At 54.8% G+C, this 27,279-nt stretch overlaps 1 protein-coding gene across 3 annotated transcripts in view; it reads left to right on the plus strand.

Moving 5' to 3' along the window:
• Positions 1–6,556: 6,556 nt before the first annotated feature.
• Positions 6,557–27,279, plus strand: part of CAMK2A (calcium/calmodulin dependent protein kinase II alpha) — a 60,113-nt gene continuing 39,390 nt past the window's right edge. Inside the window, exons 1-2 of one of the 3 annotated variants that reach the window (XM_057490763.1) lie at positions 6,557–6,797; positions 21,069–21,163. In XM_057490763.1, coding sequence (XP_057346746.1) covers positions 6,736–6,797; positions 21,069–21,163 — 157 coding nt within the window. In that variant the 5' untranslated portion in view covers positions 6,557–6,735. The remainder of the gene's footprint in view (positions 6,798–21,068; positions 21,164–27,279) is intronic. The other 2 variants (XM_036881505.2, XM_036881506.2) reach the window with 2 other exon arrangements.

The following is a 27,279-nucleotide window of genomic DNA, read 5'->3' on the forward strand; positions in this document are numbered from 1 at the left end:
GCACGTGTGGGCATGTGCACGTGTGTCCTGGGGACAGGTGTGAGTTCCCCGTCGGCTGAGTGAGTGGGAGTCGGGGTGTGCAGCCTGGTCAGGAGGCAGAGGGTCTGGGCTCTGGTTCAGTCCTGCCACACCTTCACTGTGTGACCTCGACAAGTCCTGAACCCTCTCTGGGCCTCAGTGTCCCCTGTGTACAATGGATGATCTAAGAATTCTTCCGCTTGGCCTTTCTGGGCAGCCCTGTGTGTGTGTGTGTGTGTGTGTGTTTGGGGCATGGATGAGTGGTGGGAAGGAGGGGCATGGGGGTTGCAAAGCCTGCTTGCTGCATAGCGTGCCTCTATCCGCACACTGCGTTCTGCAATCTCTCTTCAGGTTCCAGTCGGCGCAGCGTGTGTAGGCGAAAGCCCTGCTGTGAATTTTGAAAATAGTTATTTTTGTCCCTGGCAAAGGAGGCCTGTTAGGACTCGTCAGCTTGTGGATGAGCGGGATGGGTGGGGTGGGGTGGGGTGGGGTGGGTGCGGTGCAGTGGAGTGGGGTTCAGATACTGGTTACAGAGCTGCATCACCACTGCAGAGGTGGCTAAGCTCAGGAGCAAGGGTCTGGCCTGGGGCTGCAGAGCAGAGGTGGTCATCCATGTCCTGGGCCCCCTCCTTCCAACCCTGCTCTTTAGCTCTCATGGCTGCCCCCCAGCTGGAAGTGTTCCCTGTCTCCAGAGGGTTGGTGCCCATCCTGTGGTGGGTAGGGGCTAGGACTGGCTGGGACCTCTGGATTTTAGCCACCCGCAGCACTTCTGCCTGCTCAGGAGGGAGATCTGAAGGAGTCACTCAGTGAGATGGTGTCCTGGACCCAGCATACCTCAGGAATGGGCTGTCCACAGTCTGCCCATTACCCAGGGTACTCCAGCTCTGCCAGGTGCTTGTCCCAGCTGTGTGGGCTGGGCCCTTCTGGAGTGGCATGGAGCCAGGGTTCCTCTGAGGTCCCAGGCATGCCCCAGTTGAGTGGGGGCCTCTCCTGTGACTGCTGAGTAGGTCCTGCCCGAGTTGGCTTAGCCTCCAGCTCCAGCTCTGCTTCTCTGCCTGGGTCCCTGACTTTTGGGGACACAAGTGCAGAACCATAAAAAGCCCTTTCTGCTCTCTCGGTACCAAGGCCTATCCTCTGTGGCCAACCTGGCCCCAAACATTGGAAGTCCAGCTAGGGATGGGGGCTGGGAGCTGGTAATTACTCCTGGTGCCCTGAGAAGGAGGTATCTCCTTTGAAATTCCACTCCTTTGGAATTCATCTAATTCCAAACTCGGCCTAGCACCCACCTGCCTCAGCTCCCTAACTCAGAGCCCAGGAAATAGCCCAGGAGCCTCAGTCAAGCTTCAGCCTATGATCTGGCCCATTGCCCAGCAGTCCCCAAGCCTGCCTGACCAGGGCACTGGCAGCGGATCTGGGCCTGAGGTTGGTGGAGGGTCTCAAGTAGAAGGAGCAGTCAGGGCTCGGGCATTGTGATGAGACGCTCAGCCTGCTTGCTGTGGCTGGCATTCTGCCCTGCAATCAGCACAGCTCCTGCCCGCCCTCCGGCCTCTTGTGTCCCCAGCCAGGGAGCTGGTCGGGATTCTGTGAGAGGCCCCTGACTGGCTTGGCCAGGCAGATGCTTGTACTGCCTGTGGTGGAGAAGGCCGGGAAGGAGAGCTGACCAGGAGCAGCTCTAGCCTGTCGGGTCACAGCTCTGGGGACGTGGAGCCCAGATGCCAAACAGGCCCCCTGTTTTACCTTTGGCAGGATCAGATGGCAACAGATCTGCCAGCCAGAAGGGTAAAGCCAGGGATGGCCATGACCGAGTGGGCCTGCCTCTGGAGGCCTGGGAGGGATGCCCAGCCTTCCAGGAGCCAAGAGAGAGCCCCAGACCTGGCTAGAGGGGCAGGGCTCTGAGTCCCATCCTTGGTCTTGGTGCCATTTTTTCCTCTCACTTGGCGGCCACCTTGAGACCTAGGGAAGCAGCTGTGTGGTGTCAGGAAGAGGAAGGGCCGAGCAGGGTCAGGGCACAGGCGCTGTTCTGGGGGTCAGGAGTTCCTGATGGTCCTGACTCAGCCTCTCCTGACGCGGGACTGAGGGAAGGTAGCGGCCTTTCTCTTGGCCTCGGTCACCCATCTGAAGAGTGCACGAGCTCCCTCAGGTTCCTTGCAGCCCTAGTGGAAGCCAGAGAACACAGGGCAGGGGTGCTGAAGTCACACAGACCCTGGATGGTCAGACACGTTACAGCTCCACAAAATGAGCCAAGATTTGTATCTCTCGAGGACATTGTTGTGAGGTATAAATGGTGCAGTATGTGAAGTGTTTAGTACAGGGCCTGGCTCTAAAGTGGGAATAACTACTTCTCTGTCCTTGGAGTCAGTGAAGAAACATCTTGTCCCCATATTTCTCAGGAGGAAGCGGAGACCCCAGTGGGAAAGAGACCTGCCATGAGCACTCTCAGCCGACGGTGGGACTTGAACTGGGTCCTCTGGACTGCAGGCTGTGCTGTGCAGACGTGCTCAGTGGCCACTGTCTTCTGCCCGTTGGCTCCCTGCTGCCCTCTCCCCTGCAAGGAGTGCCTCTTGTGTGGGCGCCTCCAGGGAAGGTGCTGCTCCCTGACCCCTGACTTCTCTCCCTTCCGAGTCAAGTCTGGCATAACTCACTGCAGCTAACTAACCGAAGCTCCCCCAGTCCAGCCCCTCTGCAGGGTCAGTTCTCTCTGGGCCCACTGTCCACTGATTCTGCCCCCCTGCTCACTGCCCTTAGTGGGACAGGCCCAGTGGGAAACCTTTGAGAGGACCCTGAGGCACTCAGGCATGTGCATATGAGCATGTGTGTGGGCTAAGGAACGTGGGGTTTGAGTCAGCCGTCACATGCTACTGGGGCTCTGGTCACTCTCCCACTGCCGTCATGGCCCGGGAGCTTGGCTGTGGCCACCTTTTGTCCTTCCCTACCCACATGGGCACGCCTGTGTTCATGTTCACATCCCCTATCCTAGCATGCCAGGGCTGTGCTCAGTGACCTCCCGGGCCCCTACCCTGGCCATTGGCCTGTGGTGCGCAGGCCTGCTTTTGAGCACCACATGCATATTGCAGATGGGGACACACGTGCTGGCTCGCATGCTTGCCGTGGCCCTGGGGAGTGGGGAGCCTGATGGGGACAGCCCCCTGATGCAATCATTAGCTCATTCTCTCAGCACCATGGACGCAGGGCTGGCTCCTCACCGCCCGCCATCAGCAGGCACAGCTGCCAGCCTTGTGGGCACAGGGGAGGCAGCGAATTAGTGGTTATGCCTCTTCAGCAGGGCAGCAGTTACACTCAGGATAGGTGGGCGCACAGAGCCCACACCCCTGCGCTAGGCTCTTGAAGGTTCAGAGGCGTCTGTGTAGTGGGTAAGACAGAGTTGCCAAGGAGACCTTTTCCTCTTACCCCTCCACTTCCTCCCGCTCCCTGCTCTCCAGTCGGCTGGCCATCAAGGTCCTGCGGCCAGAGTCCTGCCTGGCCCCCAATACTATGCGCACAGGGGCCAGGTCACCATGGGGAGGGAGAGAAGGGCGATGAGGACTGAGAGACAGAAAGGAGAGGCCGAAACAGGCAAGGAGAGGGAAAGACCCTGGCAGATAGGGAGCCCTGAGAAGAGGGTCGGGGCAAGGCAAGGAAGAGAAAGAGGGGAGGCAGAAATGGGAGTCGGAGGGACAGCCGGGAGAAGGGAGGGGTGGGCAGAGCCAACCGCATTCCCCTACGACCCGGTGGGGGCACCCCGGCCGCGTGCTCCGCTCTCTCCCCTGCGACCCGGTGGGGGCACCCCGGCCCTCGTGCTCCACTCTCTCCCCTCCGACCCGGTGGGGGCACCCCGGCCGCAGGCTCCGCTATCTCCTGACCAAGCCACAGCACCAGTAGAGGGGGCCCCGGAGGACAGAGCCGTCACACCAGCTCTAGGCCGAGCAGGAAGGCCGAAGGGAACTATCACCCCTCTGGTTTAGAATATTAGATTTCTATTAATACCGCCTGAGGGCACATGGGCATTTTGTTTTGTTTATTTCTAAAGCAGCCTGCCATTGGCACCTGATGAGCCGGAGGCCTCATGACCCCTCTCGCTCTAGCCCCAGGCCTTTGTTCTACAGGAATTGCTGCAAACCAGATCTGGACAAAGGTGATGTTCAAACTGTGAGCTCAACTCCAGTGGGGACTCAGAGAATGGCCCCCCAAAAGTGCTGAGAGTTGAATATGGTGGTGTGTGCTTGCGTGAGTCAGAAGGAACTGTGTGAAGAGGGAGGGACTTTGGAGTCTCTTAATAATAATAATTTCCCATCTAGTGAGTATTTACAGTGTTCTGGCCACTGTGACCATCTCACTTAATCTTTAATACAGCCCTGGAGGTAGGGAATATTATCAACTCTTTTTTTCAGATGAAGAAACTGAGGCACAGAAAAGTGAGGATACTCATCCAAAATCACGCAGTCTCTCTGACCACTTCAGACTCCCCTCTGCCCTGGGCAGTGGCCGAGACGGCCTCCCTGGTTGCTATGGGCTGTTCCAGGACTTTCACGTGTGGAAGCCATCCCCTCCTGGGAGACAGGCTGGAGGGTCTGGGGCAAGGAGGTAGCACGGCCGCCCTTCCCTCTTGTCCCCCCATAAGCCTCAAGACTCTAGCAGTGTTCTGGTGTTCCGTACCCTGCCTGCTGCCCGCTGGCTGTGCAGCCCCTGAGCAAAGGCCTCTGTTCTTTCCCTCTGAATTGCAACGTTGGCGGCAGAAACGGGAAACATATTGTGCACAGAAACAAAACTGAGTGGTTTTTCCCTTTTCTGAAGGTGGTAATGGTGCAATTAGTGGCTAAGCCATTACCCCTCCCCCTTTCTCCCCTTCCCTCCTTCCCCTCTGCCTCCTTCCCATTTCTCTCCTGGGAAGAAGTGGCTGCATCAGAGAGCCAACCCCATTATTCTCTCCCACCTGTGATTTCCAGGAAGAGGGGCAGAGTTGGGGGGAAGTATGCAGATGTCTCCAGGGTCCCCGGACCTAGGGCAGCAAGTCAGGGGACTGTGGGGGTTGGGGATTACAAACACGCAGACAATGTGTCTGGCACGTTGAGGTGACCAGTAAGGCGATCTGGGGGTTCAGAAGGGGTGGACTAGGAACCCAGAGCGTTTGGATCCTGGATCCTTTTATCTGACCTGCGCTCATTGTAGGCAAGTGCTGGCGTGAGACCTCAGCCTGGTGTGCTTTGAAATGAGCTTGGGCGGGGGGGAGGGTATGATATTCTAAGTCCAGGTTGGAGTGATGGGGGTGGCACAGTCCCACTTAAGACCTTCCTTTTCCTCTTCTGGAAACTACAAAGAGGCCTAATGTTCACATACTTCCCAAAGGCCTCTGCAGTCCTTAGCCTACTCCCTCTTCACAGCCTTTCTCTGCAGTGGCAACTCTGTTCTGTTTTATAGAAAAAGAGCTGGAGGCTCAGAGAGCTGCAGTGACTTTCCCAGGGTCACACAGCTAATACATGTTAGAGCTGGCACTGAACTCAGCCCCTTAAACTCCAGTCCTTTTCCTTCTTAATCAAGCAGGTATTAGGGTGAGATCTTGGGGCCATAGATATGGCTGCTGCCCTGAAGGGTTGAAGTAGGTAGGAAAAGTGCCCACAATTTGGGAATGAGGATTTCAGGACAGGTCCATGGCCCTTCCCTTCCTACTGCTGCCTTTGCCTCTTTCACCTTGACTTGAAGCACAAGCAGAAACTGGGACATGAACCCCAGGGGACTGGATTTCCATGGTCCCTCTGGGAGAATGGGGGTTGGGGGAGGTTGCAGAAGGGGTTTCAGGAGCAAACCAGCTGTCATAGCTGTGAGGGCTGGGGGTGAGCCGCAGCCAGGCTGTTCTCTCCAGAATCCTGGTGTCTCCTCTGCACTTCTCCCCAGGCTGGAGTGTCAATGCGATGGACAAGGTGGCAGAGAGCAGAGGGACTGAGGGCAAAATAAAGAGGCATTGGAGAAAAATCCCAGGATACAGAAGGGGCAGAGAGACAGTTACAGAGACTATGGTGATCCACTGAGACAGAGAGATCCCAATGAATTAGCCAATGTTTCCCTGTAAACCTTAGATCCCGTTGTTGCCAGGGGAACAGGGCAATACCTGTCTTTCCAGAGGAGATGAAGTTGCCAGGGTAACTGCATCCTGTCTTTCCTGGGGACCATCCTGGAATGTGGCACCCACTGGCCGTTACCATGACAACTGTTTTTTTTTTGCCCCACTTAATCCCATCCTGTCTGCTACAGGGGCCCCACAGTTGGAGGTGGGGGAGGTGGGAAGAGAGAAGATCTCTTGTGGACTAAGTTTGTTCTCCTCCCCCTCCTCCAGTCCCTCCCTCGGTCCATCACCTCCGGGGTGCCGGGTCCACCGGCCCCCAGGCCCACACAGGCCTGCAGTATTGTGTGCGGTAGGGCCGGGTGTCCTGGAGCAGGTTTCGCAGTGGAAGGCAGGCAGGTGTTGGGGAGGCAGTTACCGGGGCAACGGGAACAGGGCGTTTTGGAGGTGGTTGCCATGGGGACCTGGATGCTGACGAAGGCTCGCGAGGCTGTGAGCAGCTACAGTGCCCTGCTCAGAAGCCCCGGGCTCGTCAGTCAAGCCAGTTCTTGGTTTGCACTCAGCAGCACGGGCAGGCGAGTGGCCCCAGTTCCAGGAGCAGAGCAGCAGTGCCCCAGTCCTGTCCTCCAGCCCATAGCCTTGCCTGCCTGCCCAGTGCCAGGATGGCCACCATCACTTGCACCCGCTTCACAGAAGAGTACCAGCTCTTCGAGGAACTGGGAAAGTAAGTTGCACCTCAGAGTCCTGGAGGGCACAGGGGGTTGGTGTCACAGGCGGGGGATTAGTACCTGCAGCGCTCCCGGTGCACACACAGGGAGGAAGGCTGCATGTGTTTGAGGGCCCCTGCATTTGCAGAGTGCCCAGAGCCGGGTGTGGGCATGTTTGTGGGTACACAGATGTGCCAAGGTCAGCAGGGCGAGTGTGTGTGGAGGGGAAGGGTAGATGATGCACACCGGTGCATGCACACACACACATAAGTGTACAAGACCCAGGCACACACAGCTTCGTAGAAACTTATGGTTAAAAAGGGATCTTCCCAGTCAGCTGAGGCCAAGGCTGCAATCCCCTGTGGAGTTTCTCTTGAGGGGGCCATCTGGCCTCAACTTGGGTACTGCTGGTGACAGAGAGCTCACTGCCTCTCAGGTAGCCTTTTCTGACTTTAACCACCTGCAGTGACCATGCAAAGGGGCCAACTTCTCCCTGTAAGCATACCCCCTCCTCGCTCCTCTAGGAGCTGGGGCATCAGTACAGCAGGGGTTAGTGCTGATGGCTGGTGAGCCTTCCTGGCTGCTGGGCAGAGGGGGCAATCAGGCAAGTTGTGGGGCACTGCTGCTGCAGGGGTTAGTGGCTTGAGGGTGCACCAGCTCTGATCCCTTAGCAAAGTTGTCCCACCCCAAGGCTCATTTTCTGCCTCCAGTCACTGGTGTGGAGAGAGGGGTGGGAAGACTGGGGAGAGGAGAGCCCCTTGGGATAGCCCAGTGGGCTTGGAGTGTCAGGGAAACATTCTTGACTGTCCCCGGCTAGATTTGTGGAAGATCCAGGGATGGACCCATGGTAAGGGTACCGTTTGGAGATAGAGATTGCCCCGTGGGCAGAGCAGCTCCAGTGCCCTGGATGGTCCCTGCTGTTGCAGCAGGAGCATAGGGGAGAGGGGCTCTGTAAGCAGGTGTGTGCTGGTGTGAGGTCTGGATGTTTGCACAAGTGTGCATTTAGGTGTGTGTTGTGTGAGAACTGACTCCAGGGTATACTGAAAGGGTATGCAAGTGTTCATGTGTGGCACCAGGAGGAGGTGCTGGTGTGTAATTCCTGCATAAGGCCTGAAAATGCAAGTGTGCACTGCAAGGGGGGACGTCTGCAACTGGCACAAGGGGCACCTGTGGCTGATTTGCATGGGAGTGGAGGTGTGAACATTCATCACTGTGGGTGCACATGTATGGCAGGTCAGAGCTGTATGCACATCATTGGGCAAAAGTGTATGAGGTCTGGGCATGTGCAAATATATATATATATGTGTGTAAAGATGCACTGTGGGACTTGGGCACAGTGGTGTCCCTATGAGGTCTGGGCATGTTCATCCATGTGAGGACTAGGGGGCATGCATACGGGAAGGTGTATGAGTGTGCGTGTGAGGTCTGAGTCCACAGGCTCGGTAGGAGCGTGGGTGTTGTAGACATGTGTGAGCTCATGCTGGTGTCTGCATATGTGTGGGAGTTGGGCCTGTGGCTGTGTACAAGTAGACTGCCTGCACACACACACACATACACACTCACACACCAGGCACACACCAGCTCCCTTGTACAGACACATACCCATCTGCAGATGTGTGCTCACTCTCTCCTGCAGACTTCCTGTCTTGCTGAGTGTGTTTTTTGGGGGTGAGCAGCAGGAACAAAATGTTTAGGGCTGCTCTAGAGGACTGAGGCTGTCTGCTACACTTGTGCAGAGACCCTTTCTCAGCTGGGCTCGAGTGGGTACTGGAACCCAAGGATTCTCTGATCAGCTGGGAGCTGCCTTTCAGGCTTGGCTCTGGGAGGACTGCGTCACAGAGTGCAGTGAAATGGAGTTGAGATGTGATTCAGGCATTCAGAATGAAAATAAAAGTGGTATTTTGCCCCAAGAGGAGATGGATACCATGAAGACTGGGTGCTGAGGGGCTGACTTGGCAGAGAGAGCCTTTATGAGCCTTCTCAGCCCCACTGCCTGCCAGGGCACGTGGAGGGACTGGGGCAAAGGCAGGATTTCAAGGAACATGGCTGGCATGGCTATAGAAGCAACACTGAGGATGGCAGGCATGGCCAGGCTTTGTCTAATCAAGTTTAGGCCTCTTCCTTCCAGAACCATTGCTCTTAACCTTTTTTAGGTTACATATTCCTGCAGGAATCTGACAAAAGTCTAAATCGACATTCCCAGAAAAATGCACAGACCTACAAAATGTTGCATGCAATGTTAGGACACCAGGAAGGCTGTGGCTGGGCCTAAGGTTAGGGATGCTTGTGCTGGAAAGGAGACGAGGCTCCGCACCTCTGCTACCTGGGTTAAAAAGGCCAGGGCGCGTCACTGAGGAGGTAGGCCTACTCTGTATGGCGGCTTCAGCCCAAGTGCCCAGGGGGCCGGGGAGCAGCAGCAGCGGGCACAGGACACAGGCTCTGGCCCTGCCCACTCACAGCTCTGACGCCGGGCTGGCTATGGCACCTCTGCCCTCCTCCCGTAACCTGGGGATAAACAGCGGGTATGAGGATGAAACGAGATGGTGTGTGTGAGGATGTAGTGACAAGACTGGCACACAGTGGGCCTTCAATAAAGGATCCCTGCTGGGATCACCACTGCCCGCAGTCTGGGCAGGCTGAAGCGGTGGACTAGGGCCTGCCACATGTCCACCTGTTGTCTGGAGTTTGTCCAGCTTGAGGCAATAGTTCCTCTTCCATCAGAAGAAGCAACAAAGGTTGCTGCAGGGCCCGTCATTGCAAACAGTGACCTACCCTGCCAGTGGGGACACTGCAGCCACCACCTGGAAGCTGAGCTGCTGTTCCAGGAGCCCCTTTCAGATCACTGGCACAGGCAGCTGGGTCAGCCCTACAAGGGCACATGGCAGCCTTTGACCTCCTTCTTCAGGGCTGAAGTGTTCTCTCCTGGGCTGCCCAGCTGGAGACAGGGGCACTTGCCTCTCAAGGGCTTCCTGATGTCCTGTCCAGTGAGGCCTGGCTTGTGACTGCAGACCTTTGAGGAGCCCGGGGTAGGGCTGCCTTTGGATGTGAGAGAAGATGCCTCTCTCCTGCCTAGTAGACAGCCAGCTGTGGGATGTAAGCTGCAGTAAGGGCCCTGGGCAGGGGCTCCCAGGACCTCCTAATGCCCCTGGACAAAGCCCCACTGCAGCACATGATTCAGAGAAGCCAGGAACTTGGTTCCAGGTCCCCTAGAGGGTTGAGGTGGAACTGTCTGGTGGAACCTGGAGAATAGCCACCTCCCTTGACCCCAATCCTTCATCCCAGAGGATGAGAGAAATGAAAGCGCAGACCCTAGGAGCACAGAAGCTTGTCCAGAGGCAGCCCACAGCCCCACTCCAGGGGCGGGGTGGGCCTGGGCAGCTGGGCCAGCGTTCCAGGCAGCCCAGGCCTTCTCAGACCAGGGCTGGGGAAAGGGTTGTTGTTCCCGGAGGTGGAGAAGGGCATCACCTCCAGTCTGACATTTTCTGGGCTTTGGGGCCTACTCCCAGGAGACTTAAGGAGGCAGAGAATTTTGCCTGCGGCCTGTGTAATCACCAGGCTGTACAGAGAGAGAGGTTCCAAAGGAGATCTTACCCGTGAGAGGGAGAGGGAGAGGGAAGGGGAGAGACTGGAGAGGGAGCGCAACCCCCAATTTTCCCTCTAGAAACAGGGATCTGAAACTGACTCAGGGGCGGTGCTGGGGCAGGGGAGGGGCTCAGGGGCCAGCGAGGTTGGCAGTGGGGCAGAGAGAGCTGGCTCTGGAGCTCCGGGCCCCCTTTTGTGGCTTTGTATTATGAACCAGGCTTGGGCTGGGCTGGTCCATGGGGGACAATGGGGCCCAGAGGCCCTGCATTGAGAGGCCCAGGGGCCTGGGTGCTTAGGTTCCCCTTGGGACAGGAGCTCTAATCTCTGCAAAAATGAGTTTAGCAATCCTGTCCTCCCTTGGCCAAGTTGCAAAGAGGGTCGGTGGTGTAATATTGGAGAGGGAGAACTACTGGGCTTCTGCTCACCATCCAAAGATGGGGATTTGCTTTTACTCTGCTTCTAATTACCTCTCACATTCTCAGCAATTGGGGCCGGTGAGGCACTTCTCCATCTGTTAGCTCATCTCTCAGGGGGCAGAGGGCTTACTCGTCCATCCTGCAGACGAGCATACTGAGGCTGGAGGAGGGAGAACGGTCAGCTGGGGGACTGGAGGCAGCCTGTAGACCTGTGTGCGGTTCTCTAGCACCTGCATGCGGGGAGAAGGTCGATGAGAAGGGCCACTCCTGCTGCTGCATCTGGGGAACACAGGGAAGAAGGCCCGTGGCCTTGTGGGTGAGGGAACTCTGGGCTGTCCCTTATTTTCCAATCATAAGTCTGCCTCTACTGGGCCACCTGGGTGGATCCCTTGGCCTTTGTGTACCTCAGCTTTACCATCTGTAACATGGGGATCAGATGCTGAACTGTCCCATTAGGATGCTACCTTCTTCAGCCTCCCTCTGTGAAAGGCACCCAAGGGAAATTCCAGACTCACAGAATATCGGAAGTGGAAAGACCATAAACACGGTCCACTCATAGCATAGATGGCAGAGCCTACACCTGGAGAGAAACGGTTTGCCCAAGGCCACAGGGAAGAACGGCGGCAAAGCCAGGGTGGGGTTCCAGATGACGTGCGGGCCCAGAGGCCAAGGACAGGGAGCTGCGGGGCAGGTCCTCAGCAAGGAGGTAGTGGGGACAGGGGAGGGGACAGCCTTTCCTGCCCACCGTGGCATCAGAGTGGCAGGCCCGCACATGTTCTGGGGCATGCCGCAGCCCTCCACCCCTGCGCCGCTGCCCCCGCACAGGCTGAGGCGCACCGACACTCTGCCGAGCCTCCCCCTGCCCGCCTGCCTCCCTGCACAAGCACACAATGACACTGTTGCCAGCACCCCTGCAGTTGGCGCCCCAGCCTTTTTGGTGGGTGAGGGCAGAGCCTTGGAAGGCAGTGCCTGCAGCCTGTTGCTGGTGCGTGTATACACACACTCACACACATGCTCACGGGCATGTGGACAAGCACACACATGCCAGCTCTAACAGGACATGGAGAGCAAGTCTACCTCCTGTGCAGGGAGAGCAAGACGATGCTGGCTGGGCTTCAGGGCCTGCTCTCTCTCTCAATCTCTGTTTCTCTCTCCATCTCTCTCGGCCCTCCCCTTTCCTCCTTTCTCTGTGTCTCTGTCTCTCCCCTGCCCTCTCGGTGTGCAGGTCCCCTTGCCACAGGCCACCTCCCTTGCATGCATGCTGCGCATGGCACATTCTCCTTGGGAAGTCTCCCACCCCAGGCAGCCTGGGGCAGCCCCTCAAGCACGTCCCAACCTGCTGCTGCCCAGCCCATTCACTCTAGTTCCCCAAGGGGCCTGGCTGCCTGCTAAAGCATCAGATGGGGCTATGAGGATAGTGGAATTTTCTGTGCTGGAGAAGGTTCAAGGACTTGGTGTCCTGGGTCATGTAAAAGGAGGAACATGTCTGTGACTCTTGCATCCATTCAATAAGTATTTCCTGAGCACGTACTCTGCTCCCTGCCACAGGCTGAGCCCAGCAGACACCACATGTGAGACTTACACAGTCTCTGCCCCTGTGGTGCTCACCATCTAGTGGGAAGCAGACATTAATTAAATCATCTCAGAAATTATTTTTAAAATGCAATGAGATAAGGGCTGTGAACACAAACATGGATTATGAGCTGCAGAGAACTGTCAACTAGTGGGAATGAGGGCAGTATCAGGGAAGGCCTCTCTGAGGAGGTGACACTGGGAAGCTGGAGGATGTATAAGAGCTTATCAGAGGGAAGAGGGTGGAAGGGTGTTCCTCAGAGTGGGAACAGCACAGGCAAAGGCTCTGAGGAGTGTATTTTGATGAAGCATGTCAGCCCTGGGGGACTGGGAGTCCCACTCTTCTTAGGCCTACCCCACCTGCTCCTTGCTTTTGGGTGCCTGAGGTCTAGAAGGAAAATTAAAAACCTCTAGATAGTCTAGGAGATGGAAGCCAGGCAAGGTGGTGAAGGTCTGGGAGCCAAATCAAGTGAGAGAGAGCTGAGTAGCTGCGGGACTTTAGCAGGAAGAAGAGACCTCTTGGGATGTGTGTCCTGCCCCTCACCTCTGCAGGGCTGTCCTGGGGCCTCAGACCAGAGAGCAGACAGGCCAGATGTGTAGAATAACAGGGGAGTGGATTTCAGCTCAACATAAAGAAGAACTTTTGATGGTATAAACTGCTCCTCCATCCCCAAGACGGACACTGGCTCAGGAGACAGCCAGCGCTCTGGTAGCAGAGAGACGCACATTCACAGCCCTCGCCTCACTCCCGTGCCGCCATCTCCCTCCTGCCCTGTGTCTCTGCCTTCACCCAGTGAGACGCTTTGCTGCAAGCACAGAGTGGGAAATAGTTTAGGGGTCAGAATACCGCTGGTCCCACTCAGAATGCCAGGGTGAGGAGTACTCCCTTGTCTTACAGGTGGGGAACAAAGGCCTAGAGAGGCCAGGGCCTTGGCTGAGGTCATACATGGGCATTAGGCACTGCAGGCTCTTTCCAGTCCAGGGCTGGGCTTTCTCACTCTTACCCCTTGGAGCCTCTCTCTAGCCTCTGAAAGCCTCTGGGTTGTGCAGGTAGAGACACCCGGGCCAGGAGGCCTTCTGAAGCTGGGAAGAAAGCAGCTCTTCAGCACCTCCCCTGCTCGGCCTGTTCTGGTCCTGTCTCCAAGCTCTGTGAATACTTTTCTATTTTCTTTTTTGTAACCCATTCAAAAAAACCCATGCACAGCCCAAACAAGGAATATGTTGGGACTTCTGTTGGTTCAGTGTTCTCTGCAGCAAACAGAATCTTCCGGTTCCCAGGCCTTCTGTGTCCCCCACAAGACTTCTGCTGGGTTGGCGCTGGGCAGGCCTGTGGGGTGCAGGACAACTCAGAGACACGGCGTCCCTGAAGGATCTTCCGGAGTCCCAGAGTGGGCGGCTGCCTCGGGGGTGGGAGGGGAGGAGCTGTGTGGTTTCAGTAACAGGTCCTAGGATTTTCCGGCTGTAAGAGGTTGCAGTTTGTGGAGTGCTGGCATAGCTGCTGCAGTGAGCTGGGGAGAAAAAGGAAAAAAAACAAGCAAAGTGGGTCCTGAGCCCCCAGCTGCTATTTCCTCTGATCTATTTGCCTTTTGGGAACCTGAATAGCTGTGCTTTGTTATTTGTTGTAAAAAAAGGATGTGACTGCTTAAAAAGAAATAGAGGGGGCTTAAAAATGACTGATCAGCTGTTGATTTCACAGATGGGTAAACTAAGGCCCCAAAAGGTGAAGGGATTTGTTTAAAGGATGCAAAAGTGGGTCTTACGGAAACAGGATATTCCTTTTGTTTCTGAATAAATCTGATTCCAGCTTTGTAGCCGTTTTGGAAATTTAGAACTTTTTCTAGATTTCTCAGAGACTCCCCAATGAGCCACAGCCACTCTCCCCAGAAAAAAGTGCACACTTACTCCAACTCAGATTGCTGCATATTATTTTCCACAGATCCTTCTACCCTGAAGCCCATGTGTGGACTCCAAATTAGGGCCCCCTGGATCTCAGAGTATGTATGGGTCATGGGAAAGAGCAGTGGATGATGAGTCAGGAGTCCAAGGTTCAAAGTCTTGGCCTCAGTGTCTTCACCTGTAGGATGGGGAGAGGGAGGGCCTCAGGGTAAGGTATCACTGGGCCCACCAGCTTCTGAGGCACCTGCATGGGGCCCACACTCTGGCCTCTTGGATGGAGCTGCTTTGGTGGCCAGCGGCTTTGTCATTCCCCCCAGACATCCCAACCCCTTCTGCTCTGGGTCCCAAGCCCCAGACCTTGCTCCGGGCTGAGTGCTCAGAGTGGCCAGCACGGGCTGTGACTTCCTAGCCACCGAGAGGTTTTAGATGCTGATCCTCTCACAGGGGTCTGTCTGTACCTGGCCAGGAACTTTCTGAAATCACCCAGCTCATCTCAGAGAGGTAACGTACTTAGGAATCTTACCTGAGAGTGGGGAGACTCCTGGGAAGACGACTTTGATTATGAGGGGCTGTCCTGTAACATCCAGGCAAGACAGTGAGTAGCTAGAAATTTGGGACTAGAATTCTGAATGGAAGAAGGGCTCTCTAGAAGCAGATCTCAATCTTGGGTGGTTGTCAGTAGCTTTCACTATTTAGGAAGAGAGGGGTCACGGAATCCTTTGTGAAGCTGACGAAAATATGTATCATCTCCCCAGAACAATGCCCAGACCTATTTTAATGGTTTTATTTAAATTTTAGGTGTGTTCATGAACTCCCAGAGCCTCTTCAGAGATCCCAGTGCATGTCCCAGGTAGAGGGGACGGAGGGGGACTTGGTAAGAGACTGGGTAGAAAATGGGGGTGAGGCACAGATGTTGGACAGAAGATGAGGAAATGAAAGCACCATCAGCAAAGCAAAGGGGGGTTGCTAGGGAGGGGGAGCCCCCAGAAACTAAAGAGAGCATGGGCCTGGAAGCTGGGTGCTCTGTGGGGCCCAGTGCCACCATGGCAGGCGGATCAGGCCTGATGGGGGCCGCAGGGGTGGGGGAGCAGCGGGTGGGCAGGCCTGGCACAGCTTTTCTTCCAGGGAGCCCGGGGGTGGGAACCAGATTGCAGTGGGTTCATGGAGCGGGGGAGGTGGGAAGAGGAGGCGGCGGATGTCGGACACTCATTCTGGGAGTTTGGCAGCAAAGAAGGGAGGAAGGAAGTGGCCCAGGCTGCTAGGTCGAGAGAAAGGTTCTTGGTTTCTAATATTTTTAAATTTGAGGGGGAGGATGGTTGTTCCAGAATGAGGAGACCTGGGTGTGTTTGCAGAAGCGGCCAGTGGAGGGAAGACCCCACAGATTGTTAGGGCCCCTGACCCTCAGACCCCCAAGTAGTCCGGAGTGGAGGGGGGCCTCAGTAACTATACTGTCTCCAGCAGGCCCCCAGAAACAGTGCTCCTGTCTGCTGATACCATGGCACACCCTGGGCTCTGGGCCAGTCAGGGTCAAGGTGGGAGGATTCCTTTAGAGGAATGGGCAGTGACCAGTCTAGGTAGCAGGGCCCACTTCCCATAGCAGAGACCTCTCGCAAACTGCCAAGGAGGGAGTGGGGCTCAGGCTCCTCATCTCCAGTTTTCAAATGGGGAAACAGGCCCTGAAGGATAAACAGGCTGGCAGCCAAGCTGGGTGAGGACCCAGGCCTTTTGACTGTGCATCTAATGCTTCCGAGCTGCACCGGCTTCCATGACATCCCAGCATTTGGGATGTCTCAGGCCATTCAGGGAGGGTGGTGAGCCCCCTGTGGGCTGGCAGCCAGCAGTTCCCAGGACACCATGCCTGCCAGGCATCCAGAAAGCAATTTCCCAGTGCAAATCTTGTTTTTCACGGCCCATTAGCACGTTGCTGCATTCTCAGCCATGCTGGACCCACTGTGCCCTCTCTGTCTCTCTGCCTGCAAGCTGGGTGTGGCCACCCTGACTGCTCACGCCCATGCCCTGGGGAGCAGCCCCTTCTCCTCACAGTGGTCCCCCTGTTTCTTCCTTGAGTTTGGCAGACAAGGTCATTTTTGTTTCCAATGCCTCCAGCTGTCCTCACCACTTCATAGATAATGATGCCTGTACAAGGCATTGTTTCTTGAGCATTTACTATACTCCAGGGATTGTGCTAAGCCCATGGCATACCTTACTATCTCACTGAATCCTTCAAACAACTGCACAGGGTGGGCGTTGTTCTTTTCTGTATTTTATAGGGGAGGAAACAGGCTTCCAGAGGTTAAGGAACTTGCTAGTAAGCGGCTGGATGCAATTTGGTGTGGCTCAGGAGTGCCTGTTATCCACATAGAACTTCACTATCCAGTGGGGTGGTCCCTAGCCACAGATAGCTATTTAAATTAAATAACATAAAAAATTCAGTTCTTCAGTCTACTAGCCACAATTCAAGTGCTCTATGTCGATTTGAGGCTAGCTGCTGCCACATGGGACAACACAGACCCCTGCCCAAGACCTCCCAGTGGGGCTGAGATCTGAGATACCAACTTCCAGCATCTGTCTCACACATACCCCCCGCCCTGCCCATATCCAGAGCCCATATCTCTTGCTAACACAGTTCACACCCAGGGTGATTCGCGTGTGCCTGTCCTACCCAGAGGCTCATGGCATCACATAGAAGGGCACCAACTGGGCTGACCACACACAGCTGTGGGCAGGCATGCCACCTTGACCTTTTTGCACCCAGAAATGCTTTCACAGGTCCCCCCTGGACCCATCCACGGACATCCACCACCCACCCAGAGCCCTTACATTCAGGCCTCACCCCTTCCTCTCAGATCCCAGGTCACTGCCTCCCGCCCTGCCCTCCCCACCTGGGTCTCCTCCCCTCTCCTTCCCTGTCCTGCTCCCAAGCTCCTGCCTATCCACCTGCTGGCCTGCAGCTCAGCTCAGGGCCACGGACAGAGTGACCTGGCTCCTCTTTTTGCCAAGGCTGCTCGGGCATGGCCTCATGCTCATATAGGACAAGAATACAGAAATATGCCTTTTTAAACAGGAAGTTAGGGCTGCAGGCTTGCGGCCCCTACTCTCATTTTTGGTGCAGATTCTCCTCTCCATGATCCCCAGCACAATGGCAGGCAAGAAAGAGCCTTCCCTGTCCTTGAGGCTGTACACGTAGAATGAGAGCTTCCCTGGCCCAGGCCGTTGCCTCACCACATTCAATGCTCTAAGTGCCTGGAGCCACGCTGGCATTTTGCACTTTACCTCATGTAATTTCCCCTAGAAATCCAAGGGGCAGATGCTTTCATTGACCCTATTTTACAGGAAGAAACAGAGAGGTGAAGTGCCGGGTTCAGTACCACACAGCTGGGGGTGAGTCACGCTCAGACCACGGAGCCCAGAGGCCCTCTTGAGAGTCATACTCCTCTGCCTTTGGTGGGGCCAGAAGGGTGTAGGTGCCCTGGACTCTCCTCACAGCCTCACTGGGAATGTGCTTGCTCACTTGACACCTCGGTTTCCTGATTTGCGAAATGGAGGATCATAATTCCAACTTCGCAGGGTTCCTGTGAAAGCCAAGAAGTAGCTTACTGGTGAATATGCATTTGAAGGGAAAGTGAATTCTGGGTGGAAGGTGGGTGCCCTTTAGATCAGTAGCTCTGACCTGCTTTTGCTGAACTGCTCGCTCTGAGCATAAAGCTATGCATCCTTACCCCAGAAAAAATGCACATACCTCTGCTCAGAGGCAAAGGATATCCTTCAAGGGGTGTAGGCTTTCCCACCCATGTTAGAACCTAGTTAGAGAGCCTGGGATTCACACAAAAGCCTGGCGCTGTGTTCTGAGGAGTAAGTTCAGCACGTGTGCCTTCTCTTGCTTCTACAGAGTGGCTCTCAGGTCTTTTCAGGCTCTTGGGGCAGAGCCCAGGCTCCTGGGGCTCACTGAGCCTCCCTGTAGAGCCCCACATGACACCCTGTCAGGCCCCCAAGCAGGACAGCCCAGCTGACTGGGGCCAATCATCTGGATAGCATGTTAAATGAAAATACAGATTCCCTGGACGCCCACCCAGAGGTTCGGGTTTAGTAGGTCTGGGCAGGGTCTTGGAATATGTATTTTTAAAAGATCCCCAGGAGATTTCTGAAGCAGCCAGTTTGATAACCACTAATCTAAGAGCTTTGCCTAGAATGGAGTTTTGCTTCTCTAGTGGAGAAATTATATCCACTCCTTCCTCCCTCCGCCTTTCCTGCCTCCTCTCTCCAGCTCTCCATCCTGCCATTCTATATTAAATGAACCCCAGCTCTGGACAAAGCATGTGCTGGATGCTATTGAGAGAACCAAGACCCAGCCCCTGCACTTAGGAGCTTATGGCCTCTTCTGTGCTCTTCCTGCATTGAGTTCTCAGAAACTTCCCCAGAAGTGGCCACTTTAAACATTCTTTCCCCTGGGGCCTTTGAGAATCATGGCCTCCAGCTGGACGGGGACCTGAAGTTCTTTTGGTAGGGTGAGCACCTTTGAGAGCCCAGTGACGCCTTACAGCCTTCAGAAGCCATTCCTAATCCTAACGCGCCTGATGGGAAATCCTCTCCCTGGTCTGGTTCAGGCCCTCTCACTATTGAAGAAATCCACTTTTTGTTCCTGCAAGTAACATTTATGGAGGCCCTGCTGGCCACAGACCTGGGACACCCAGGCGCAGGGGCATAGAAAGGAAAGGTGAAGTCCTGGCCCTCAGAACTCACTGCTGGGGTGGGAGAGCCCAGCAGAATGAGCAAGCGCAAACCTGGGCTGGTTGGGCAGGTGCACAGCACCCTGGGAGCAGAGACAAGGGGCCTGGAGCTAGAGGCTTCTCAGGGAGGGTGACCTGGGTATTGCTGCTTTCCTCCAGATCAAGGACAGCAGAGGTGCACAGTCCAGGAAGTCCACTGCTGGGCAGACGATCCGCTTACCCATGAATTCTGGCCTTCTCCTGCTTTCCTATGAGGCCGTATTTCCTGGTCTCTTGCCCCCTCCTCATTCTTTCTTCCTCTTCCTTCTCCCCGGTTTCCCCCCTGCTCTCTTCATGCTGCCCAGACATGAAGTCCATGACAAAGTGCCTTGAGGTGTATGCAGAGTGGATATCTGTGCCAGCCTGCAGGCTTCCTAAGTGCCTGCCAGCATCCTCCCCTGCTCCCACCAGCCACCTCTTTGTGGCTTGGACCTGTCTGTATACTTAGAAGTGGGTATCAAAATTTGGAGGGTGTGACAGGGTGTGGCTACATCAGGAACCTAGACATGCAGGCCAGGAAGTGGCAGACTCACTTGGTAGGCAAGAAGCCAAAAGCCTGGGAATGCAAATATCTGAGTTCTGGATGCACACAGTCTGAACCTAGCTGTGTGACCTTGAGCTCCACTCCAGACTTAGGGAATCAGAATCTCCGCTTTAATAAGATACCCAGGTGATTCCTACACACATTAAAATTAGCCTGTGGTTAGGGCAGGAATGCTCGTGATGGGGCTTCTTCTGTGATGTGAAGGGGTTGGGCCAGATTAACTTTGTGGTAGGGGCTACAGCATGGTGCCTAGATGCCAGATCTAGCCCTCAAACTAGTTTTGTTTGGCCCACTACTATGTTTAAAATTTTGGGGGGAATAAGTTTCCAGTGTTTAAAAATTGGGAAATTTCATATAAATATCCAGGCTTCTGGCTTTTCTTGAAAAACTGAATAGTCTGGGAAATGGACTGCATGCCACATGGCCCCATGATCCGGCAAGCATGGAAACTCACAGCCTGTGCCCCAAATGCTCTTCCAACTGCAGACACTTTGAAGATAAATCCCAGGAGCTTCTTTGAACATGTGAAAAGATGCTCAGCTTCACTTTTAATGTGAGAATTACAAAGCAAATCTATACCGAGTCACTATTTTCCACCTGCCTCACTAGCAAAGATAAGAAAGTTTGATAAGCCACTGTCTCAACAAGGGCAGAGGAAGGTGGCCCCTCATATGCCGGGGGGGAAGGCAAGTTGGTACAGTCTAAGATGAACACACCGCCAGAGTTGCCAAACAACACCTACCCTTCGACCAATCAATACCCATTCTGGAAGTTTATCCATAGACATTTGACACAGAGGAGATGTAATTCTAATCCACACATAGAAGATCAGTTTGTGCAGCACTGTTTATAATAGCTATAGTTTGGACTAACCTAATGGTCCATCAATAGGGGACTGGCTAAGTAATTATAGGACAGCCACAAGATTAAATAGTTAGGGGTGCTTTATGTTACAACATGGAAGGAGGATCTCCAAAATACCCACTGAATAAAGGAGGGTGCAGAACACCATTCAAGGTCAGGCGCCCTTTGTGTAGAGGAGAGTATCTGTGCAGAGATGCTCAAGGGCCTGTAACACTGGCTGTCTCAGGGGAGGGGACCTTGGAAACTGGCATACAGGGAGGGAGTCTTTTCACTATTTATACTTTTGTATCTTTTGACCTTTGAACCAGTGTGTCACACTGTCACTGTGTTACCTACTTGAAGAAAATACTAAAAACTTTCAGGGACTTGAAGCCTATGATCTAACACTACATGATTCAGGTGTTTTACCATCTGGTGAGCCTAATTCATTAGGACTTGGGAAGGCTCATCTCTTGTGAGAAGCTACCAGTGGCCCTTCTGGGTTTCTGGTCCTGCTCTGCCCCTGAATTGGGCTGCAGCGGTTTCTGGGGCTCGAGCAGCCCTGAAGGAGGGCTCCCTACCTAGCTTCGTGTGGCTGCATGGACTTGGGCAGCTCCTGCTGATGCAGCCCTCGGGCTTCCCCCGCCTTCACCCTCTCTGTCTTCCTAGGGGAGCCTTCTCGGTGGTACGCAGGTGCGTGAAGGTGCTGGCTGGCCAGGAGTATGCTGCCAAGATCATCAACACCAAGAAGCTGTCTGCGAGAGGTAAGTGGTGGATCCACACCCTGCCCACCCCCCTCTGGGGCTCTCCTTACCCTCCACCCTCCCTCTACCCCTTGGGCCAGAAGCAGGACGTGGGTCTATCCCCTGGTTGGTGCTGCTGGCGGTGGTGGGGGCTCTTCTTGCTGTGGGCATTTTGACAACAGACCTCTCCTCCTTCCTTCCTTGGGGGATGTCGGCTGGAGGCCGCAGCCTTCCCCACAGGCCAGGCTCTCTGTTCCTGCACCCAGAGGAGGGCTGATGGGCCGGAGGGACTTCCTTCCCCAGCTCCTCCGCACATGTCTGCTCTCACCTCCATGCGTCTGCGCCCACCACTCCCTCTGTCTGGGTGCCGTCACCTGGCTCCTTACAACACTGGCTCTTTCTCGACCTTCAGGTCTCAGCTCAAAGTCACACCCTTAGAGAGGCTTCCCTAACCCCCAAATCTGGGGGTCCTATTTTATATCTCTCATTACTGTTTACTTTCTTTGTGGCTTTACTCTAACTAGACTTAGCCCATCCAGTGGCTTGCTTCCTTGTCTGACATCCACCCTCCCTCTTGACTGTAAGCTCCAAGATGGTGGGGATGGGTCTATCTCTGCTGTATGCCAGTACCCAGGGCCGCACCCAGTGGCACACCTGAAGTGCTCACCAGTGGCCAGGGAACTCCAGGGGCACTCTGAGTCAAACACGCCAGTCCACTGTGATTCCTAAATACTCCCTAAGGGGACAGTAACACCTGCCTCACACTGGAATCCCCTAGGGAGCTCAGACATTACTGATGCCTGGGCCCCACCCCCAGAGGCTGTGATTTAATTAATGTGGGGTGTGGCCTGGGTTTTGGAAGAGATCCCCAGGTAATGCTGATTTGGAAGTGGTCCTAGACCAGCACCCTCCTCACCACCAGGAGATAGAAACACAAGTTCTTGATTCCAGACTTAAGGAAGCAGAACCTGCCGAGGAAGACACCTGGGTGATTCTTGTGGACATTAAAACTTGGGAAACTTGCCCAGGAGCCTTGCTTCTTGCCCTTAGCATGTGCTTAGGGTGGTAATGGAGGTGACCACAGTTGGTGTGTTGGGAAAGGTTATCTATCTTCAAAGGTCCAATCCCTGTCCTGAACAGTGTCTAAGCTGCCCTGGGGCCCGCTGGGGGTGGAGGGAACTCGGCTGGTTGAGGCAGGTGCAGGTGCGGGCTCTGCAGCCCATGGCCCGTGCAGTGTGACAGGAGTGGTGTGAGGGGCTGGCACAGTGTCCAGGTGTTTGCCTGGCCTCAGCAGCAGCCGTGTCCGGGCCCAGGGCCCAGCAGGTGTGGGGCTCATGGAGGCTGATCTAGGATGTTCACACTGTCCCCCACCGGCCTCCCAGCAGGCCCTGTGTTGGACTGTGTTGCTGCCTTTCATCTTTCTGGCTTAGTGGTGCTGGGAGCCCAGCACTTTCTCCTGGTTACTGAACTCCCCCCAGGCAGGCCGGTGTCCTCCAGGCAGAGGAGGCAGGGGGCCCAGGGGGTCTCTGAAGGCCCAGGGCCCGTGATGGCACAGTGAGCATGGAAACTGGTGTGGAAGGACAAGACCCATGGAGGGTCTGGAGCTAGAGACTAGGGCAGGGGGCCTGGGCAGGCAGGAAGGCTGGCAGGACATGAGTGCTGCCTCATGTCCAAATGTGGGGCCTCGCCTTGCTGTGGCTGAGTGGCAGTCTGACACCCCCTCTGTGCTTTGTGATCAAAGGAGATGCCCCAATCCCTGAGACACAGTGGGGGCAGGACTAGAGCCACAACTTGGGGTGACAGGTTGAGGTTGGCCCCAAATGAGGGAGGTCAGGAACCAAGGTCCTCCCTGGCTGGGGGGGATCTCGGGCCTGTTGACCATACTCTCAGAGCCACATCTACACACACACACACACATACACATGCACACACACACCTGCACACACAGACAGAAGGGACAGATGTGTACGGGGGAGAACAGCAGAGCATTGCCTCTTTTGAGGAAGGTGACTAAGCATTCCTGGGGCAATGCAGACTGTGGGCTGTGCCAGGCAGCTGCCACCAAGCCCCTTCTCTGGCGGTTTGCTGAGCCTCTGGCTTCCTGCAAGTGAGGCAGCCCAGGCCTAGGTGCCTGCCGAGGGTGAGAGCCGGGAGGCTCTCCAGGGAGCCTTCCCACAGGAGTCTGCCAGGTGCCCGGCTCCTCTCCCAGCAGGAGGGTGGGGGGCAGAGCTGCTTTGAGCAGGGTTCTTGTTTGCCACTCATGGTGCCTGGGGTGGGCAGCTCTGGGTGGGGGCTGTGCCCACCGCCGGCTGGCTGCCCCATAGGGAGCTGCACTTCCCTTCTCCAACCTGGCCAGCCCCTTCTGTCCAGTGGTTCCCAAACCCGGGTGATAGTTTTTGTATATATTTTTAAACTAGTCTTTTGAATAAAATGCCCATAGTATAAACAAATCCAAGAAGCCATAAAGACATGAAATAAAATGTAAAAATTCTGCTGGTCCAACCCCTGCCACATCCCCTCAGGAACCTTTAAAAAAAATGCAGCTGCTCTAGGTTCCCCCGCCCCGCCCCCACCCCTGCAGAGTTTAATTCAGTAGGTGAGGCTGAGGCTCCAGCCCTGAGAGACTCCTGGCAGCGGTGATGAGAGCTGTGCATGCTCAGTGCCAACGCCCTGCTAGGGCCTCTGTATGGTTCCCAGCCACAGGCTTACCACAGCACACACGGAAAGAAGTCATTCACATTTTAGGGCACGCTGGCGCATGGATGCAGCTGGTGCAGCCAGAGGTGACCACACTGGAGCCAAGACCTCCCTATGCCCTCTGCCCACCAGCGGGCAGAGGATTCATTTCCTTGCTCCCTGGCGACCGGTCCCAGGACACTGGCTGGGCAGCCGGCATGAGCTCCTTTAGGCTTCAGGTCCACACGAGAGAGTCCGAGAGGAGGCCGTAAGACGCATTTCTCCAGTCTTCCTCATCTTCCTCCCACCCCTGCCTGGCACTCTTGGTCCTGAGGATTATTTCTCCAACCTCCCAGGATCGGGAGCCCTGTGGAGGCCCTATGGAGGGAGGGGGCATTTCCTGTGCCAAGACTCTGTTTTCCCCCCTGTTTCCTGTGCCTTGGCCAGAATCCCGCTCCCTGCCTGCGGGAGCCCACCCACTCTGCAGGCAGAGGCCCCAGGCCGCCCGACTGCAGATCCCCCCTGCTCTGCTCTGTCTCACTCCGCTCTGCTGGCACTGTTTGGTCCCAGGAACCTCATCCCAGAGTTCCCACTACCCACACCTGCAGAGCTCTGGACAGGGCCAGCCTCCTTAACCTCAACACCCTGGAAGCCTGCCCCCCAGGGAGGGAGGGAGAAGGTTTACAAGATACCGTAGGGGGCCCTGGGGCCAACCCTTCCAGGTACCCAGGCAGGAGGCTGCAGGCTAGCTTCCCTCAAACCTCTCACCACGGTGGGACTCTACTGAGCTAGATGGACTGATTTGTCAATTTATTGATTATGAGAATAGGAGGCAATATAGTAGAGAAATTATAAGCACGGGCTGAAATCCCAGCCCTTCTTAGCTGTGGGAGCTTGGACAAGCTGCTTAGCAGCTCTAGGCCCTGGCAACACTGCAGTGACTGACAGTGTCTTGCTTTCATTGCATTTGTTTTCCGGGAAGGAGGCTGAAAAGAACATTAAACACCCAACTAAGCTAGGTAATTTCAGGTAGCAAGAGTGTTAGAAAGAAAGTAAGACAGAGTAATGGGAAGATGATGGGGCAGGAAGGATACTCAGAAAAGGCAGCTAGGGGAGCTCTCTGAGGTGACACTGTGACCTGCCTGAGAAGGAGGCAGCCATAAGAAGACCCAGGAGAAGAGCATTCCAGGCAGAGGACACAGCAAGTGCAAAGGTCCTGAGGCAGGAAGGGATTGGGTGTGCCTGAAACTGGAAAGGAGGCCAGCGTGGCTGGAATTTCAAGGCCAAGATGAGGCAGGACACAGCAAGGTCTGGGTCTTGCTGGCTGTGGTGAGGACTTTGGATTGTATTATAAGTACACTGGGAAGCTGTTGGAGAGTTTGAAGCCAGGGAGTGACAGGATCTAATTTATATTTTAGTAAGGGGTCCGTGGCTGCTGAGGACTTTTGGCTGGGGTGGGGGTTGGGAGGACCATCCTGGAGTGGTTCCTCAGAGCTCTGAGTTCTAATAAGGCTTGATTACACTGATGAGTGATCTTGATAAAGGGATTGCTCCTTTATCACTGGGCCTCAGTTTCCCAATCTGCATGGCCTCAGGTCAAACACAGCTTCAGAGGTCCCTCCATTTCTCGAGGTTTTCTGTAGATTAGCAAAGGAAAACATTTCAGAGTTACAAAAATTACTGTATAATGTATATGTTTACATTCAACAAATTAATGCTTTTAGCACTGAAAGTGGCATTGCAGTGTAATTGTACTATGCACAGGATGATTATAAGATTTATAAAAACAATTAGCTCCTAGCATTTCCAGCAGTGCGGTCTGGTAACCAGACATAAGTTTGAAGCTGTGTGACCAACATATTCTTTCAATCTTATCAGTGTAACTCTGCTCCTGGGTAACCTCACATAGAAAAAAAATCAGAATTCTGGATATAGGTCCCTAGTTCCCTGAAAGTATAGCCTGGGCCAGAAGGCCCCCCAGTCTGCCTCTGTTAGGCCCCATTTTGACCTGTCTGATTTCTGGTTTTGCCAGGGTTGGGTGGGGTGAGGGACAAAGTGTGGAGCCAGAGGAGGGCCCAGCCTTCCTTAGCCTACTGGGGACCCTTGGCCAGCCCTGGATAGGGATCCCCCTCCTGTGCCCAGGAACGGACCTCCCCCTACCATGAAGGATATGGAAGGAGGCAGTAGGGGAAGGGGAACCTGCATGCTACCCCCCAACCAGGGCTAGCCTGCAGCCTGCCTTCAGCTGGGGAGTTGAGCTTATACTCTATGGAAACAGGTTTGGACTTAATTGTTTTGCAGATGGAAAAGCCACATTTCAGTATTGATCTTGGCTTCTGTAGCACTTGGAGGACAACCAGCGATTGCTCTAATGGAGGGTGCTGGGGTCAGGGGTGCTAGCTGCCTGGAGACCAGGGCTGGCACTTTCTCTGTCCTCAGTACCCTCCCTGACATCTGTCTGCTCTGGAGGGGCCTTTCAGGGACCAGGGTTGTAGTCCTGGCTCTGCGTCTGAGTGTCTGTGTGAGTTCCCTCCTCTGGGCCTTGATTTCCCTATTTGGGAATTGGAGACAGGTGGAGGTGGTGGTGATAAGTCAGGGTGTGGATAACAGTACAGCATGGGGTTTTAAAGCTCACCCCTGGATTCTGACTGTTTGGTACAAAGTGTGGCTCCCCTGCTCACCACAGGTACTTAACCTCTCTGAACCTCTGTTTCCTCCTCTGTAAAGCTGGAACAGTGAGAGCACCTCCCTCGAAAGGTTGTTATGAGGACTTGAAATGCATATAACATCCTCTGCATAGTGCCTGGCATATAGTGAATAGTCTACATTTGCTACTGGGTCCTTTTTTACTGTTTTGTTTTTTAAATTAAGGTATTAACTACCAAATTGTGAGAGAAGCACCAAAAAAGGAATTGAGAAACACATCTAATGGGGATAGTGATGTCCACAGCCCCAGGGGTTCGGGAGGACTTCATGGGGTCCTGGGGGGCGACCATTCCCAGCAGCCTCGGAGTCAGAGACCAGGCCTCTCTTCCAAGGCCTCCCAAAGTGGGCAGGGAGATTCCAGGGATTTGGATAAAAGTCCTGGGAAGCAGGTCTGAGAGTTCTGGGTAAGCCCCAAGACTGCCACATACCCTGCAGATTCTTTGGGGTTCTCTGTGTCTCTATAAGGAAGGTGGCTTCTGCAAATTAATACAGCTCTTCTACAGAGAATACCCATTCCCTCAGAAAGCTTCATTCATTCAATCATTTGATCTCACATTCAGTTTTGTGGGGTTTTTTTTTGAGCACCTACTATATGCCAGACATTTGGGTAGATGAGTCTAACAAAGATCAAGTCCTTACCCTCAAGGACAAAGATGTCCATGAGACAGAGTGAGATATGCTGCTCAGAGACCCTGAGAGCACACAGGAGGGGCCCCTACTGGCCTGGCAGTCAGGGGGTGCTGCCAGGAGAGGGT

This window comes from Manis pentadactyla, chromosome 2 (genome assembly GCF_030020395.1).
Source record: "Manis pentadactyla isolate mManPen7 chromosome 2, mManPen7.hap1, whole genome shotgun sequence".
Taxonomy (NCBI): domain Eukaryota; kingdom Metazoa; phylum Chordata; class Mammalia; order Pholidota; family Manidae; genus Manis; species Manis pentadactyla.